Here is a 19,969-nt window from a genome sequence, read left to right on the forward strand (position 1 = left end):
AAGATGTATAAATAACCCAAATGGCAGGTTATTACACTTGTGCAAATTAAATGAAATCAGAGAACAGAACAGGCAATCTAGCCTGACAGTGGTCAGGGACGAACATCACTGATGTGTGTGCTATGGGATTTGAGTCTGGCACTTACCCGTGCAGCGAGGCTATGCAGTCAGCCAGAAACACACCCAGGGGATCATAAGTTCACTGTGTGTGTGTGTGTGTGTGTGTGTGCCTGGGCATGGCCATGGGCATGGGGATCAGCTTCCTATAGCTTCATATATCTCCCCAGAGGACACACTTCTAAACCTAAAGTGAGAGATGCTACTACTAGGTTCTGCATTAGTCCCTTGATTACTGAATTGCTGGAGGTCCACCAAGCAGGATACAAAAGCCATCTCCAAACCTCACTGCACCCACACACTTCCCTACTCATTGAGTGGATTTTCCAGCTCTGTGTTCATTTAGAATAACTGATCAAGTTTCTAATTAAAGCAAATCTCAGGGCTCTTTAAACTGCACCCTACTAGGTAACCCACTTAAGACAATATGGCTCTAAAAAGGGACCATTAAACTACCTCATGCTACAGAGGTAATTCCAGCTCCTACAAATAGTGCTAACACACAATATTCCTTGGCAGCCTCACCTGGGCTGAACACTAGACATGAGATTTGTGCACAAACCAGGTAATATACAAGCACTGGACAAATATTTATTGAAGACCTACTATGTGTGTACTAGAACCTTAACAACTCTATTTCAGCCTTTACAGTGTTTACCTTCTAAAATATAAAGGAAGACAAATGGAAACAACTAATTACATCAGTAATTACTTAATTAGAGTTGAGATTACTCCTAAGGAGAAATAAAGTCCCGTGAGAAGGGGTTCAACAGGCACTTCCTAGCTCAGAGATATTAGAGAAATGTTTTGGAGCATTTACTACTGAAGGCTAGGGAAGCAGAACTTAAGTCTGGGCAGGGGAAGTGGCAGGGGATTAGGCAGAGGGAGCCCCGGAGCAAAAGTCTGAAGCGGAGGAAGATCAGCTCAGGAACTATTAAAAAATCCTGTGTGACTCTACCTCCAGATACAACACAGTGGCCACATTTGAACCTGGAGAGGCTCCACAATTTGATCCTAATCCAAAGTCACTGTCTGTTTATATTGGAGGTTGGGGAGAGAAGCATATAATCACATTTGTCAATAAAAAAATGATCTGGCTGCAGAGTGGACAATGAAAGCAGTGTGGGAGGAGGGCAGATGAGAAAACCCACTTAGAAGGCGAAAGCCAAGGGGAAGGTGGGCATGACCTGGACTAGGGTGGAGGTCATGGAAGAACAAGGCGACAGATAGGAGAGGTCAGATCAGCTGGATTTGGGGAATAATTACCTATGGAAGGAGGAAAGGGAGAAAAATCTATGGTTTTCAAATTGGACTCGAGTGCACAGTACCGAACACATTTCTCAGGGCTGCTCGTGGGCCCGGCGGGTGCACGTCAGGGCAGGGACAGGAGGTTCCGAGCTCCCCGTCTCTGCCTCAAACACTGCAACTCAGATTCACCGATTCGCTAGGCACCTTCCTTCCACGGAAGAATTCATTTGAAGGAAGGTTACTCCCCCTGCACTAGAGGAACCTCCAAGAGCTCTTCCAGTCCCAAAGTTAATGATTAACCCATCTGAGCTACAAAGCCGGAGGGCTGTTCCCTGTGCTGCTCTTCCTCCCGAAGCCCTGCTGAGAGGAAGAGGCTGCGATGTCCCTTTCCCTGCACAGAGACACAGGTGCCACCGGAGAAAAGTTCTTTTCCTAAGGCCTTTTAGTCAGCTGAAGACTTGTGACCCAAAGCTAGAGCTTTTTCCACTAGCCTGGTGGCAGCCCTCTGGTTTCTAAGAAAATTAAAATAATATAAAAATCATTCCCAAAGACAATTCAAAGGGTGAAGTAATGGGTAGCGGGGAAGAGGGGGATCCAGGTCCCTATAAAATGTAAAAAACAATTTAGGTGATACCTAAAAGTTACTGTTGGGGAAAACACCTGAATCACAAGACACAGTCACTGAAAAGTGAACACTCAAGGCTGGGGTTTTACCTGGTCAAGAGCCTTAATTCTCTCACCTGTACAGAGGTGGAGAGACTAAATCAGGTTCACCAAAACCTCAAGCCTCAAGTGAGCATCAAAATTACCTGGGAAGCATTTTTTAAAATTTATTTATTGGTTTTTGTATTGATTTTTCGAGAGAGAGGAAGGAAGGGAGAGGGAGAGAAACATCAATTGGCTGCCTCCTGCAAGCCCCCTACAGAGGATTGAGCCTGAAACAGGGCGTGTGCCCTGACCAGGCATCAAACCAGCAACCTTTCAGTGCAGGGGAAGATGCCCAACCAACTGAGCCACACCAGCCAGGGCCTGGGAAGCTTTTTAAAAAATTCACAGCCTCAGTCCCATTACTTGAGATCATGTGTGTCTGCCATGGGGCCAGGAATTTGTTTGGTTTTGTTTTTAAGCTTTCCAAGTGATTCTGATGTCCAACCAACTTTTAGTTGCCCTGATGCCCTGAACTGGAAGGCCTGACCCCTCTGGTTTGAATCTTCTCTGATTCTGAGAAACACTTTGGAAACAGCCCAGTTCCACCGTCAGAGCCGCTCCCTCCTCCTCTTTCCCAACTTGCATCCTTTTATTGTTTAAATATTGTTCTTGCTTCATTATTATTTTCATAGTAAGTACTCTAGTAATAATTCTAACAACTTCAAAATAGACTAAAATGTTTAGGTATCTGCTCAGCTCCACCCATCCCTAGAGATACTCGCTATTAATTTTGGTGCACATCTTTCCAGACCCTTCCTGAGCATTTATACCTAATACATGCATGCATACTTTAAGTGAGCTGCTCCAGCTTCATCTTAAGGAGATGGGCCACACATACTGTTCTGTGATTTGATTTTGGTCTTATAATGCATCACTGAAATCTCTCCATGTCAGAACACAGACTACTTCATTCTTTAGAAGAGTCAAGTTCTCTTCAACTGTGTGGATCTGTCTTATTTTAGAGACACTTCTTACTGAGGACATGTAGACTGCTTCCTGGTCCCTGTCAGTGTATGCATGCATTTTTTTTTTTTTTTAATTCTCACCCGAGGATATTTTTTCCATTGCTTTTCAAAGAGAGTGGAAAGGAGAAAGAGAGAAAGAAAGAGAGAGAAACATCGATATGAGAAAGACATATTGATTGGTCTCCTCCCGAAAGCTTTCCAACCAGGGCCAGGGATCGAGCCTGCGATCGAGGTACGTGCCCTTGGCCGAAATCAAACCCAGGACCCTTCAGCCTGCAGGCCAGCGCTCTAACCACTGAGACAAACTGTCTAGGTAGGGCTGCATGTGTTCTTCTACATTCCATAGTCCCCTTCTTCGCTTCCCACTCCCCACCCTAGTTTCTCTTTTCTTTCTTTTTCATCCTAAATGACAGCTACAACCATGTTGCTCTCAGGCTTTTGAGAACTGCTTTCTTCAAGGACAGAAGAAGTCTCCATACAACCCCTAAGTTGGAGCCTCTCACTCTTCTTCCTCCCTACTAGTGTGACATAGTATTAATATGATACAGTATTAACATGAATACCATATATGTTTTTCTGTGGGAGGATGGGCCTGTGGGAGGACCAGATCTGAAGTAGAAAGAATAGCTGGGCAAAGATTTAGAAAACAGAAAACCTGTGTTCCTGTCCAGACACTGGCTCAAGGTCAGCTGGACCTGGTTTTACTTGCTTGTAAAATTAGCAGGTTGGACTACATTGCATTCAACTCCAGCCTTCTGGGTGCCTGTGATTGTCAAGTTCCACCTTCTCCACAAAGCCTTTACATTTCCTAGTCTCCCAGATTCCAAGAAGACAAGCAAACTTTTCACCCCATTTCCTGTTTCTGTTTGTGATTGAGGTGCTTAATTACATATTGTCTTGTAATGTTTGCTGATGGCCTCATCCGTGTATATATTTATCTTCCCATAATGATTACAAGCAGCTTGAGGCCAGGGGCAGCCACAGAGATGGCATTTCCTCCCTTGCTCAACCATCTCAAAATGAAGATCACAAAAATGATAAAGAAAGCACCCTCTGAGCCAGGAGCCAGCAGATGAATTCCTGCATGCCAAGTGTTCTCATAAATAAGTTTTATTGGAAGCTAGCCATTCGTTTAGCTATTGCACATGGCTGTTTTCATGCTCCAATGACAGAGCTGGAGAACTGCAAAAGAGACCATAGGGCCCACAAATTTAGAATATTTACTATCTGGCCCTTTTAGAAAAAAAGTCTGCTGATACTTCGTTGATCAGTCAAAAGAAATGTCTAAAAATGCAGACTGGAGCCTTAGGCATCTTCTAGAGTCTAGCAATGAGTATTGAGTTCCTGGCTTCCTTTTTGACACCCACTCTAACTCACACACCAAATCTGACACTTTCACTCCCTGCTTAAAACATGACTTAGAAATGCAAAATCTTTCATAGAGATAGGACATCCTCTGAAATGCTTCCCTGCCTTCCTCTCCCTCAGCTTAAACTAGCTCTCACTGTCTTCCCCATAGGACCACCATAATTTTGTAGTCACGAATTTTTCCATTTCGGGTGTCTTCCCCTCTGAGCCACAAGAGGACCAGGACAGTCTATTTGACATGCTGATGCTATCCAAGCCCTCAAGGACAGTACCCAGTTCATGGTACACCTGACAGGTGTTCGTGGACTAAGTGAGTGGATGGATTTGCAGACCATAACTAGAAGCATAGAATTAAACTGTGGAGGTGGAGAAGGTTGCTGGACATGAGCAGAGATATAAAAGCAACTGTGAGAAACCCAAAAAGCCTCCACTGTGCACCCACAATAACTCAAGAGATAAAATAGGCTGGCACCCTTCAGAATAAAGGCAAATCGTTAGTTTCACCTCCAAAGATCCTCAGGATATCACTGTTTGAACAGAACCATAACTGGCTGGCAAGCCTTATGCTCAGCATGGTTCTTAAGAGAACAAGCAAATGTAATGATGAATTAGAACATCCCCTCCTCATTTTACACTGATTTGTAAAAAGATCTCCAATTGATGCTTAGAATTATCAGCAGTATCATGAAATTATTCTCCGGAAGCTATGGATGTTCCACCTTAGTTTCAACTTTAGTTATTTAGAAATTGTCCTTTATTCAGGACACGTACTTCACCAACAGTAACGGATAAATGAGCAAATGTCAGTGTACCGTCCCAAACTGTATGGGATATGAGAACACTGCACTTCTCAAGTAGATTAAAAGGTAAAGCCCAGGACAAAGCAAATTTCAAAGGAAGGAAGAGGTATCTCTAAAATGACCAGTGATTAATGCTTCCAGGTCTCTGTACTCACTGTCGCAACCCTCATCACACCTGTCCTAGTGTCACTTCTACTGCAGGGCACAGAGGTGGACCTGACTGAAGACAAGACACATCCAGATGTGCTAATGTGAAAGAACACTGATGCAAATTTATCTTTACCAGTTCTTATCCCATGACCTCATTCTTCAAACAAATGGGCAAAATTTTCCGTGCAGTTTACCAGAAGAACATATTTATGCCATTTTTGTTCCCTATCAAACTGCAATCATTTTTAATAAAAAAAAAAAAAAGATTGCATTAAAAAAAAAAAACTGAAGGCAGTGATAAGCTTGTCTATTCATAATGGACAAGCAGGAAGACTGATGACTTTAACAGAAAAAATTTTAATACTGCATAAAACTAGTATTTTAAGAAAAATCTCAGTCACTGTGGACATTGTAACAAAGATAAGGCAACCAAGATCTATTCCTGAGATGGTGACTATAAAACATGCTAACAGATGATCAAAAGGTAAAAGCCAGGCAGAGCTAGACACTCCCAGAATTTCTGACCATTCTTTTGAGCATCCCATTAAATTCGTAATAGCAAGGTACAGACAGACTGCTGGAATTCTCCAGATTCGAAGGGGGAAAAAGAACGTGTGGAGAGGAAAGCGCCAAGGGCAGAGCTTCCACAAAGCACAGACAGGCAGAACTGTTCCCAGGAATGCTATATAAATTTGATTGGCTTTTGCATTTATTTCCTACTATCCTCTCTGATTTACAAGTCTTCTGTTGCTAGGGCAAAGGCAGGGACTGTTGTTAAAAGCTACAAATACAGACAATGCCAAAGCTAGAATGTGCTGACTGTCGGACTGGAAAGAGGCGAGCTTACGGACCCTGGGAAAAGGAAATAACGGGCAAGGAAATAACCCAGATGTTGTCTTGCCTGGAACCTGCAATGCAGAGGAGTGTGCACTCAGCATTCAGTCCATGGACCACAGACCTTCATCTCCTTCCCTCTGCTGCAATGGGCATTTCTACAGGCTGAGACCCTCACCTACGTGCAGAAGCCATTGTTAATAAGACATGGTAAAGGTTTAGGGGAAACACTCTTCTGTGCTCGCTAAGAATTTATAAAATCCTTACGCAAACCAAAGCAAAAGTAAGGACATCAGCCAGTGCAGCAATGCCAGCATGAAAGTATAAACAAAACCCATTTTAGCCTGGAGTATGCTGGGCAGGCCTATTCTCCCAGGTCCTGGCTGGGGGATCTGTGCAAGGGGCTCAACCCTGTGTCTCTTGTCTCCTCATTAGGATAATGGAGACTAGTAACACCTACTCTCTTAAAATCGTTTTCAGAATTAATTTTTACTACAGGTAAAGCAGAGAAGACAAACATGACACAAGTAAGCGCTCCATAAATGTTAGTAACTTTAATTATCACTCCTACTTATGATTTTACTATATTTTAGCTTCCTTCCCTTGGGACGAGACAATCTTTTTAAATGCCCCAATTAAAATGCAAATATCTACTTTCTGAGAAATGTATCAAAGACTCCAAATTTTAAAAGCTGTAATCCGAAAATGTGCCTTACTAGACATGGAGCATACTACAAAACAAAAAATACAGACTGCAGACAAAAGACAAACAAGGGGCATTTCAAAACAGATTTAAAATATCAACTTAGCATATTATAAATGAGAATACAAGAGAGGAGGGAAGACTTGCTGTTAATAAGTACACTTTAGGCAAATGGGTCAGAATTTAAGTAAGCATTTTCTAGAGCGAGTTTCTTTGATCTCGTCCCAAGATGTTAATGATTCTAGAGTCTAAAACATGGGTGAACGAACTCCAGCCAGCTGCCAACATTTTTATAGCCCAGAGACTAAGAATGCTGTTTACATTTCAAATAGTTGGGAGGGAAAATCAAAAGAAGAACAATATTTTTGTGACACATGAAAATTATTTGAAATTCAAATTTTAGTGCCTAGAAATCAAGTTTTATTGGAACATAGCCATGCCCATTCTCTAGGTACGGCTTAAGGCTGCTTCGAAGTACTACACAGTCAGAGCCGAGTAGTATAGTTTCCACACAAATGAAATGGATTTAGGAATATTAGCCTAAATTTTGGTGTTATTAAGTATAATAATATTAAAAGAAGAATGTAAAAATATATGCCATAAAAACTTATAACTGCCCTGGCCAGTTTTGCTCAGTGGTTAGAGTTGACCTGTGGACTGAAGGGTCCCGAGTTCAATTCCAGCCAAGGGTACGTACCTGGGTTGCAGGTTCAATCCCCTGCCCTGGTCAGGCTCCCTCACGTGGGAGGCAACCCATCGATGTGTCTCTCTCACATCGGTGTTTCTCTCTCTTTCTCTCTCTCCCTTCCAATCTTCCTACAAAAACAATGGAAAAAATATCCTCCGGTGAGGATTTAAAAAAAAAAAAAGAATGCAAACGAGATTAACACAAATTCCACTCAATAGCCAGGACAGAAGGTGCCATGAATAAAAGTAACCATCATGTGGATAAATTTGTTACATCCCTTGCAACTACCTGGAATGCAAACCTGGGCAAGCAAGGATCCTTCTACATCTATACTAGAGCAGCATAAATAAAGTGATAAGCTCCAATGCTGGCAGGCTTATGGGGTAAAAGGCACATTAATAGGTTGCTGGTGGCACTTTAAATTAATCCAGTCTTTCTAAAGACAATGTGGAAATAGGCAGCAGGAACCATAAAAACTATTCATTGGTTTCCTGTGACCTAGTGATTCCACTTTGGGGACTATACTTCAAATGCCCCTCACTTTTGGGAACAACCCAAAAAGAAAAAGAGCAATTGGTCTGTACACAGACAGCTTCATTCGTGCAGCAGGAAAACAGTGAACAACCCAAGTGTCCAACCCAAGTCGGATGGCTCACCAACGGACGAGAGGCGGCTGTTAGAAATGGTAGGCATGAAGGCTTGAACCGACACGAATCATGGGGACCTAGAAATTACTATTACCCATCCCAACTCTGGGTTCCTAATCCCACCCACTCCTCCCCAGCCTTCCCCTGCAAAGTAATCAGACCACCATATTTCACCACCGGTAAACTCCAAAATCTTTAAAATTTGTTAATCTCCATCTTCACTGGCACCATCCAAAAACCATCATCTCCCCCCTGCACTACAGCAAAAGATTCCAACCCATCTCTTGCTTGTACGCTTCCCTCTAATCCACACTCCAGAGCTGCCAAGAGTGATCTTTTAAAAAAGAAATCTAATTCACGCCACAGCGTAACCCTTCTTCCCACTGTACTCCAAGTGATATCCTGAGACTTTCACACCTTTAAAAGGTCTTGTATGATCTGGTCCCTGACTTCTTCAACCTCAATCCACATACCCTTTGTCCCTATTTGCCAAGCACCAACCACAATGACCTTCTTTCTATTCTTTGAACATGCAGGCTCTTTCTTACCTCCAGGCCATTCCACATGCTGTTCCCTCTTTCCGGCACACTCTTCCTTCTGTTCTTAAAGGGTCGTCCTTATGTATCACTGCTTTTGTCTTCCCTGATAAACTACAAACTCCAAGGGGAGGGACCATAAATAGGCTTTCACTATCATATACCTAGAGTATAGCCTGACATTTAATAGACGCACCATAAATATTTATTACATAGATGAAAAATAGAAATATCTCTGTAAGATAACAGAAAATAGCTACATGAAGGAAAGCAGAACACAAGCAAGTACATACACATTAGTTTTAACTAGACATAAATGTTCATACGCTGTCAAAGAACAGAAATGAATCGGGAAGGCACATGAAGAGAATTCCATACCCTAGTTCTTCTAATCTGCCAACTCGCTTAAGTTTAAAGCGTTCTTTATTAATGTGCTTTATTAATAACTCAATACCCTTGAATTGCAGCTCTCAGCAGTGAGATATAGCTCAAGATCCAGCCCTCTAACTTGTCCAGATTGAACAGTTAGTTTAGAGCAAGATCCTTCTGGAATTCATTCAACAATCATTTATTGCTTAACTACAGGTGTTGTGGCACTGAGCCAGAAACACAAAGATGAATAGCGCATTGTCTGTTGCCTTTGAGGAGCTAAAATGGAATCGCAGCCTTGGCCCCAAGCCTTCCAAATGAGGAAAGAAGCACACCCAAACCTTGTCTGATTTGGTATTTTTCCTGGACCAGGTTTTAACACAAGACTCGAACCGAAAAGGAGAAAGAAAGAGAGAAGCCCTGGACTTCTAGAACTAAGGGAAGAGCAAGGAGTGCACAATGACCAATTAAATTATTCTGGAAACCTGTATCCATTTGCCTTGGAAGCTTTTTCCCCTTCCCAACCCTCCCACCTCTCCTAATCCTGATTAGTTTACCTGGCCAGACCAAGAATGAAATCAGATAATGGCCTTGTCCCAAAGATTCTTTGGGAGACCAGAATTCCAACCTCTTTCCTGGAATCAGTGATTAAATTTCCTCTCACCCTTTGCCTTTCTTTCATCTACTCAGTATCTTCAATCTATGAAGAGATATGTTTGAAAGCTTGCTTAGGGGAGGGCTACCAGGGAGTCTGATAAACCTCACACAATCGGAGTTAAACCAGTTTCTAAGAGACCTGAAATGAAAAGTTAACAAAGGAAATGCTAACTACAGATGATGCAAACTCATGCACTAATCCTATACAAATAATCAAGTTGGCAGCGATGAAAACCCTAAAAGGTCCTCAATTTCTCAGGATAAGTGAGTTGAAACTACACTGCTGGGCAGAACCCATGTCCCACTGTTACTCACTAAGCAAATATTTTTCAAAATGACCCAAGTAGCAGGAAAGCAAAGTATCCATTCCCTATTTATAACACTTTGCAAGCGTAGCTTTCCATCTTAACCATGGCACCACTGCCCGTCACAGTCACACCATAGGAAAATGCTTACCAATGACTCCACGCCCTCCCCTCTCAATCCACACACACAGGTGGCTCATGCTTTATGATCAGCAGTTGGGGCTAAAATTCCAGGTGCCATCATGGAGCAGAAGTGCTCTTCCGATGGAAAGTCAATGTTCAACTCTCGAGTAAAATCATTCCCTTAAGAGAAAACAAAATTCCAGTAAATTAAGGTTACTCATCCCCTGCCCGCAGCTTGGCAGAAGCAGCAGCAGTGTGTATGCAGCCACAGTGGCCTAGATTTGAATCCTCGGTCTAGCAGTTGCCAACTGCTTCACCATAACTTCTCTTACGCCTCATTCCTTATGTGTAAAAGAGGGTGAACGCCATGCCTCACGGACTTGCAAGATTAACTGGGATCATTTTTAAAAGGTATTCAATGCTAAGGTATTCAATGGTAAGTATTCAATGAAAAGGAACTAGTAATATCAATATCGATGGTTAATATGAACAGCCACTAACATTCCTCCCCTCTGAGTTCTCAGGGCTAAAGTCCTCTTGAATCCACGCCTGCTCTCATTTGATTCCAGGACTCATGGGCTGACTCCTCTCCTCTCTCCTAAATCCATTAAAGTCATGTTTCTCCTCCCCAAACAGATCTGCAAAGGGCTCCAAGCGATGGAGCCACCAGGCAGTTCTGGCGGCAGAAGAGCAAATGGAAAATTATATAAAGATCAGATAATGAGCTTTGCTAGGACTCAGCTTCCCAAGCCCCCTCTCCTCTTTTTTGTTTTTCTTGAGAAGAAACCATTAGACATAATTTTCAAATATTCTAAAGAGAAGATGGGGCTATGGCTCAGGGCCCTCACTACCCACCCCCACCGGGCTCAGGCTCACCCTTCTGAGGTCCTTCTGAGCACAACTTTCCCACCACTCTGCAAACATCTGTCATCTCCAAGACCAGGATGTTGACATGTGAAAACGAGAAAGTTAGATAGCCAGTATCTAGGGGGAAAGAACCATTCCCAGCAGCCTTTACCACCCCTCAAGAAAGTGAAGTCATCACTGCTTTGAATCAACAGCCTAACACCCATGAGCCCCACCTCCCAACAGCCCCAAGTCCAGCACACGGTCACGGACAACTGCCAGGTTCCTTCCGGATTCTGACCTCTGCCTAGCTCCTCTTGGACGCAGGCTAGAAGTGGGAGGTGGTTGGAAAGCCAAGTGGCAGCATGGAAGCCAATTTAGGATTCCTGTTTATTTTTGGTATTTGACAAATACAAACACTGAGGCAAGGCCAGTATTTATTCACTATCTCGCACCTATTCCTAAAGAATCAAAGCTCCAGCAGGAACAAAGCCTAATGTTCAGCTAATGCTAAACGGAGATTCAATTTTGGGGACCAAGTTGACTCCTGTGATGGCTCCAGTTTTCATTCTGTCAAACAGACCTATCTGTGTCTGACGGTCCAGACCGAGCCTGCTCCAAATGGTCATGGACACGTGCCCAGAGGCAATGAGGTGACCTGGGTTCTTGAGTTTGCCAGGAAGTTGCCAGTGACCTGGCACCATCAGAATTTGCCAGGCCTGCTTGGGGTTAGAGGACCAGCCGAGTATTAGTACACTATTACTGGAATATAAGCATCCAAATATCCACAATGAAAAGTCACTTAATTCATACTGGGCCCCCAAAAGTCTGATGATGCACCTGACCATTTCCCATCACCAAAAAAAAGTTTAATCAAATTTACTTAAACCAATTAATTATAGTTTATGCTTTATAAAGGGCCAGCTGAGTGAGTACAAAACCAATTTGCAGCTTGCCTACTGAGTCTCCAAAGAGGCTCTACCTCTCACCTTCAAGGACTGAGTCAAGTGTAAAGTTCAAGTGTGATGTCTCCGCCTTCTAATCTATGATGCAGAAAGTACACAGACCACCTGCTAGAGTCAGCCCAGCAGCACACATCTACTTGCCCTTATCCAATAAGGATGTACCCACGTTAAGGGGTCTTCTGGAAACTGTCCTGGAAAACTTGGCTTTAACTGTGCTAAGCAAATCCAGCTATTTGATAGACTGTCCAGATTGAACCACTCCAACATATGTAATTTAGCCAACCGGTGGATCTCTGCCTAGTTAGTCTCGGGGTTTTTTCTCAATTTTAGTACAACATTCCATTACAGGGCATTTTTTTCTTGTTGATTTAGATTGTGTATTTTACTTAAAAGACACTTGTGTATTTTATTTGCTTTTTTCTTTTGGACTGGACCTGAGACAGATTCATCCCGTATGCCTTTAGAAATAATTGGGATAAAAAAGCAAGCTTGATCACATTCTATACATTTTGACAATAGGGATGGTAGATTCATGGCGTTAGTCGGAAGTCCTGTCTTGGTTGGTGTGGCTCAGTTGGTTGAGCGTCGGCCCATGCAAAAGGTTACCGGTTCAATTCCTGATCGGGGTATATGCCTAGGTTTCAGGCTTGATCCCCAGTGGGGGAAGTGGAGCATGCAGGAGGCAGCCAATTGCTGTGTTGCGCTCACATCGATATTTCTCTCTCTCCCTCTCTTCCTCTCTCTAGAAATCAATAAAAATATTTTTTAAAAACTCCTGCATTCCAGTACAGGCCTCCATTACCCATTCTGCTGATTAGAAGTTACTTTCCTTACAGAGGTTAATGTATGTCATTCTGAAACTTGGCAGATTTTTTCTCCTCTGATGTTCAGACTAACAGCCAAGTTTACGTCAAGTTTTTAAATATTTTAACATCAATCACACTTTGGGTACTGCTTTTAGTACATTCATCTGTTGATTCCACATGACAGTGAAACCCACCCAGCATGACTGATGGCCACGCACATTCTATATACCATACACAGTGTACCTGCAGGCAAGATCCAAATCCTAGCTCCTACTCAGGTCCCACTGCCTCTCGCAGAGAACATGTTCAATGTAGGTCTATTAACATGAAAATTAAGTTGCTTCCCCTATCTAGGCTGCTTTTTGTTCCCCCCTCCAGGTTGGTTTCCCTTCCAGCCTTCATCCTCTAGGATTCTGGAGTTAAGGTAAACAAAAAGGAGAAAATTTTTTTTATATAATATCAGCTCTAGTTGAAAGTTCTACCTGAACTTGCCACCAAGTCCATTCAGGACTTCAGCCCCCACCAGACCACTCCATGCCTGCCTAGTCAAACAGCCAGAGAGCCAAAATACTGATAACTGACTTTGATAAGCGAAGGACAGGAGGTGACATTAAGCTAGACATCTAGTCACAACAGACAGTGACTAACCCTAATACTTGGCTAGCACACAGCTGAACAAGTTCTTACAGCAAATGTCCCTCTATCTAGAATTCATGATGCATGCAGAATAGTACTTTCTAAAATTCCAGACCTGGTTTCCTTGTCACTTAAGGCTCCCTTCCCTTCTGACTGCCCCACTGCCAACATTCTATCTGTCCAGTCAAAGCAAGTTCCCTGAGGGCAAAAGATATCTGTGAGTGTGGTGTATCACACTAGGCAAGCCCTTCTAGGGCATTCCCAGTACAAACCTAAAGATCTCACTTATCTTCTCCAGACTTTTGGCTGGGAACACATAATATTTTGTCTTTCAGTTTATGGTTGACTTTCCAATATCATGCAGACACAACTCATCAGAAACAGAAGCGCAAAGCAGCAAGAACACCTCCTTCCAAAGGCACTCATGTAATTTTCATTAATATTTTGCAACAAATCAAACCACCAGTCTCAACTTTCCCCAAGTGAGCCTTCTGTGTTGTTACATTTCACCACCTAGCAATTTGGAGTTGTGAAGTAGCCTGTGTGGCACAGGAGTGGGGGACAGCCTGAGCTGAGGGGTCAGGCGGCTCTGGGGTCCAGCCCCAGTGCCCTCACTTGTGAGCTGTGCGGTCGAGCACAAACCAATGAAGTTTCTGTAGCCTCCATTTTCTCACCTATAAAATGGAGCAAATAGCACCTGCTCCAGAGATGCTGAAACTAAATAAAATACTGTATATAAAGCGCCTAACACATAGTAATTTTTGTAATCATGTCATAGCATAGTAAGAAGCTAGGAAAATGCCAGAACAGAATAGGGAAAGTAAGACAGATAGTTAAATAGCAGTTTGCAGCCACCTAGTAAATCCTATCTTCCCTAAACCTAGGACACTTACGAGTAAATAGTTTGCACTTCTCCCCAACCAGAGGGTAAATAGCTTAAATCACTCTACTCCCTGAGACAAATAACAGAAATACAATTAGTGCCATTTGTTGACAACACCCAAGAACAGACTAATTAAGAGAATAAATCTCATTTTGGTACATCAGCATAAAGCTGATGAATACATTATTGATTCTCCCCTCAGACCTCTCCTGAGTGCCCAGCCTTTAAAAACCCTGAAAATGAAGGTCCCAGGGCACTCTCCCCCCAGGGATCATACCCAAGCCATTGCCTTCCCTCTCTCCTCCCCCCATAGGCACACATCTCCTAAACTCCAAGGGACCCTATGAGACTTGCAACCAGGGGAGCAATGGGCAGCAGAAGCTCATCCTGGGCTAAGGTCCCCTTTTCTCTGACTTCCCGGTGAGCCAAAGCGGCCCAGCCTTAGCTCTGCTGTTGCTTCTTCTGTGCCCTTCCTTGTTTCACTGTCCTAAGTATATTTTTGCTGTGGTCAATAAATTCTTGCTTGCTTTTCTCCACTATTGCCTCACTGGTAACAATCATAATATATGTTCTATATCATATGTTTATTAGGTTTTTAAAGCTTAGAGTAAGTTCTCTTTCATATGGTTAGCCTATCATGATAAGAAAGTGTCCGAAATATGACAATAACAAATGTTACCGCATAATAAGGGAAATGTTTGAAAGAGGAGTAACTGAAAGCCATAATAAACAGGACATTTTATTGGGTGCATTATTTTTTAATCTAACTGTAATGTATGGGTAAGGTCACTAACCTCCCCACCTCCCCCAGGAGAGTTCTGAGCACCTGACAGGTTTACCTGGGCTCTGGGACCTGGTGTCTATCATTTTCCCATAGCCAAGAACTCAATGGGATAAATAACCCTTAGAACAATGTCACAAGATCATAAGTTTATACCTTAACACCTGTCTTGAGGACTGGAGCTTTCTGAGTGGGGATGGAAAAAATAAAAGACATTGCCTGCCCACCCTGCTTGGGGGTTACAGCATAGCCAGTCCCTATTAACTCCGATAGACCCTCTCAGTCACTCTGCCTGAGTGAGACAAAGGGATCAACCCCAGGGCATTCCATGGAGGAAGAGCCTTTCTATTATAGTTAACAGGAGACTAAGGATTCCTCTTTTAGTTAACACTTTGAGATTGCATCTAAACTCCACTATAAATTACATTTTTTAAAGAGATAGCCCAATTTAATTCTCAGGTCTTCAGTTACAAATCCAGTGCACAATTTTTACATACTGAATTTAATAATTTAGGAAAAGGAGCTGGGGGGCTCTTTCTCGGTTGGTTAAAGCAACCTATACAGCACTTGGATTGCATCATGACCTTACTTTAAGCACCGACCTCATACTAAAAGGTAAAATAAATGAGATATCATATTGGCTTAAGAGCTAATCTAGGAGTGGATACTATGGGAAGCATAATCATCAGATAGGCATGTGGGGGGAGGGGTAGAATAGTAGATCTAAGGTGGAGAAGGGAGATAGAGCTATCTCCACTGATAGTAGGGTCACTGATATGGACTTAGATGGGTCTCTCTCCACACCAAGACTGTCAACCCAGGATTACTGTTTGAAAGGACCCTCTACTGCTCACCACCCACACTAGTTTCATGGATACAAGTCTTGACTTTGCCATTACTATAAATGGGCAGAAAAGAGTCTCTGAAAGGAGACTGGGACTTGCCTCATTATAAATGCTAAGAACACAAAACTTTTCTTTAGTCTCACTCTTCCCCTTAAAACACACACTCCCACAGGGAACCAGAGTGTCTGTAGGATGAATTCCCAGGCCATAGCAACTGCACTGCCCTGGGATCTAAGCAGATCTTGGCTGACCTGGCATTAAACCCTTTCTGGGAAGGAGACAGCAAGCCTGCCTTTAGGCTTTTGTTTTGTTTGTTTTTGTTTGTTTGTTAGCTAAGAATCTCCATCTCCTTGGCAGAGACCAAAAGATAGGCATGGGAAGTTTATGGGGGCTCCAGAGTTTGACCTCAAAGGCATTGTCTTCCATCTAACTCTCCCCCTCTTCTTTAACATTTGAAAATAAGAGAAAAGGATGGGGGGGAGGGGGTGCTTGGGAATAAGTTTGGGGTCAAGGGTGGTTTCAGGCTTTGACCAGGTAAGTGATGGAGGACTATATAGTGTGTAGGGCTGAATGCAGTTTAAGTCCCAAAGACGAAACCTGCCCCACCCTGCAGGGTCAACCTGCCTGGCCACAGGTAACGGAGGGACAGGTAAGACTGGAGAAAATTCATCTTCCTTTATGTAGATCCCCCCCCCTTCCCCCACTTAAGTGCCAGCTCTCTGGCTGGCTGAGAGCCGGCCCTCAGGAGGCGCCTGAGAGTGGGTCGGAGGGTTCTCTTTTTTTTTTTTTTTGGCGTGCAGAAACTGCGACCCACCCCAGCCAGGGAGCAGAGGCGGGGGAAGGGCGGCTTGCGCCCTGCGAGGGAATGCGCGGCGCGGCGCCCCGGCGGTCCCCAGGGTCCGGCGCGCCGGGGCCGCTCTCCCACTGCGGTAGCATCCCGACATGACACTGCGGCTGCAACAAAGCGCCGGCCGCGCCGGCCCGCGGGCCCCGCCGCAGCCCCGGGCCCGCGCCACCCCGGGAGAGCAGCGGCCGGAGGCTAGGGAATGGGGGAGGTGGGAGCCCGAGGGGGCCGAGCAGGGGAAAAGCCCTGAAAGGGGCTGGAAGCCCGGCGGCCACCTCCAGCGCCTCCTCCAACCAAGCCCGATGGCAAGGAAAACAATTCGCCTTCGTTTCCAAGTCCCAGCTGAGCCCCGCGACTCCCCCAAATGACCGATCGGAGCCCTCCGACGTGTTGCCTTCCCTGACCAGCCCCCTCACCCAGCCGGCCCGACGCCGCGCCCCCCGCAGCCCGGCCCCGCGGAGCCCGAGCCCGGGGACCCGCCCCGCTCCGGGAGCGCGGCGCCTGCAGCTCCCGCGCGGCCGGAGCCCGCGGTGCCCCGGGCACTCACCAGGAGGAGGAAGCCCGCGCTCATCGCGGCTCGGGCGACGCGGCCGCAGGAGTCGAGGGCGGTGCTGCCGCTCGCAGAGGTCCCCATGGCTGAGCCCGAGGCTCGCAGGGGCGCCGGGAGCGCGTGGCTCTCCGGGAGCTGGAGTCGGCGGCTGCTTCTGCCCAGCGCCGCATCCACCGCCGCCTCCCCGGCCGGGAGCCCATCTACCTCCAACACCCCATATGCACTGCGGCAGCCGTGCAGCCGGGCAGCTGGCCGGAGGAGGGAGGCGGCGCCGGAGGCTGTCGGGGTGCTCAGCACCTGCCCCGCGGCGCGGCCGCCGGGGCCGGGAGACCGAGCCGTGGCTGCAGCCGGCGCCTCCCCGTGCTCTCCTCCGAGAGCGACTGCGGAGAACGAGGGAGGAGGGCTGGGCGCGAGAGAGCGAAGAAACAACTTCCCATAGCGAAGCCTCCACCGCCGCCAGCCGCCCGCCTCCGCTGCCGAGACCCGCCGGCTAGGGACTAAGTCGGTGGCCGCCGGGCGTGGGGACACACGTGGTGGCGCCGAAGGGGCGGAGGATCGGCCCTTTGTGATGTCACCCGGGAAGAGGCCGGGCTCTTTGTGCTATCCTAAAGGGAGGCTCTCCAGGTGGCGCTGGGAGGCAGAGGGTGCCCCTTGGCGTTCGCTGGAAAAACTGCAGCTGCTTTTGAACCCGAGGCAAACGCGGCGAAGGCGTGCACACCCAGACCAAACGCACCTCTCTTTTCTAGGCTGATTCTGAGTAAATTATACCTGCGACAGACGCCTTTCTGTTGCATCTGACCCAAAGCTTAAAAACAGCCAACGACCGTAAGCACTTAGATCACCTGCGTGCCCAAAAGAGACCAGTGAGTTGGTTCTCAAACTTGGCCGCGCTTTAGAATCACCTGGAGAGTTTAAAACATATACTGTACATGGATGCCTGGTCCCACCCAGAGGTTCTGATTTAATTGGACCTGGGTATGACCTAGGCATTTGGATTTTTTTTTAAGTTCTCCAGGTGATTTTAATGTGGGGTGAACTTTGAAAACCTCCAGGCTGGTGAATGCAGCTAAGGAAATCCAGACTGAGGATTCCAAACCCGGAGGCCCTGCGGTTGGCTCCAGGGATGGTACTCAAGAAGCCCTGGAAATCCTTCAAATGTGTGGGCAGATGTATTTTCCCAACTAAAGCATCCAGAGATTTTGAGTCAGATTGTCATAGAGATAAGGAACTCTCTTCCCCTTAAAAGAAGTGTTAAGCCCAGCCGGTGTGTCTTAGTGGTTGAGCGTCCACCCATGCACCAAGAGGTCACTGGTTATTCTGGGTCCCTGCACTTGCCCGAATTCCTGACTCTATCCCCAATAAGTGGCGTGAAGGAGGCAGCCCATCATTATTTCTCTCTGGATGGATGTTTCTCTCTCAGCAGTGTTTCTAGCTCTCCTCTCCCTCTCCCTTCCTCACCCTCTAAAATCAATTATATATATAGTGTTAAAATGTTTTAGTTGAGTTCCAAATGCCTTTGTGAGATGTGGATGGGTAGAAAGGTAGTATCCTGCTTCAGAAGTAATAACAGCCAGGGCATCGTTATGGATGGTTGGCATCTCCCACATTTCTGAATGTGAGAGTGTTACAGAATAGGAAGAAGCTAAGAAAATTCCAGGACAAGCAGAACAGGGAAACTAAGACAGATAGTTAAATAGCAGTTTGCAGCCACCGAGTAAAAGCTATCTTCCCTTACACAAGGACACTCAAGAGTAAATGGTTTGCACTTCTCCTCCCCAACCAGAGGGTAAATAGCTTAAATCACCCTATACCCTAAGACAGATAACAGAAACCCAATTAGCCCCATTTGTCAACCACACCCAAGGACAGACTAAGAGAATAAATCTCATTTTGGTACATTAGCATAAAACTGATGAATATTCTATTGATTCTACCCTCAGACCTCCCCTAAATGTCCAGCCTTTAAAACCCCTAAAAATGAAAGTCCCAGGGTGCTCTCCCCCCAGGGATCATACCCAAGCCATTGTCTTCTCCCTCCCCTTTCCCCACAGGCACACATCTTCTAAACTCCAAGGGACCCCATGAGACTTACAACCAGGGGAGCAATGGGCAGCAGAAGCTCGTCCTGGGCTAACCCTCTGAACCTGTCTCCAAGGTCCCCTTTTCTCTGACTTCCCAGTGAGCCAAAGCCGCCCAGCCTTAGCTCGCCTGCTGCTTCCTCTATGCCCTTCTTTGTTTCACTTATCCTAGGTATATTTTTGCTGCGGTCAATAAATTCTTGCTTGCTTTTCTACACTTTGTCTCTTGATTGAAATCTTTCCCTCAAGAAGACAAGAACCAAGGTCTCCTCATATCAGTGGTAACAAGAGGACCTGGCATCCCTTTGTTTTCCCTGGGGAGAGGGAGCTTGTCCTGACTGTGGCCTCCATCGCCTAGGTACTGACAGCCCATGGCATACTCGATTGAAACCACCTCTTTGGCAATCTGGCAAATCTCACACCATTCGCTTGTGAGTCCTGTGATTCTGAGCTTATTCTAGCTTTCCTTGGTCCATTCGACTTCAAGATAAACGCATTTTCTCAATTTTTAATTCAA

At 45.4% G+C, this 19,969-nt stretch overlaps 1 protein-coding gene across 3 annotated transcripts in view; it reads right to left on the minus strand.

Moving 5' to 3' along the window:
- Window positions 1-17,938, minus strand: part of TNFRSF21 (TNF receptor superfamily member 21) — a 62,806-nt gene extending 44,868 nt beyond the window's left edge. The window contains exon 1 of one of the 3 annotated variants that reach the window (XM_081139905.1): window positions 17,372-17,938. In XM_081139905.1, the coding sequence (XP_080996031.1) occupies window positions 17,372-17,458 (87 nt within the window). In that variant the 5' untranslated portion in view covers window positions 17,459-17,938. The remainder of the gene's footprint in view (window positions 1-17,371) is intronic. The other 2 variants (XM_081139907.1, XM_081139906.1) reach the window with 2 other exon arrangements.
- Window positions 17,939-19,969: the final 2,031 nt, after the last annotated feature.

This window comes from Miniopterus schreibersii (genome assembly GCF_964146895.1).
Source record: "Miniopterus schreibersii genome assembly, chromosome: 6".
Lineage (NCBI taxonomy): Eukaryota > Metazoa > Chordata > Mammalia > Chiroptera > Miniopteridae > Miniopterus > Miniopterus schreibersii.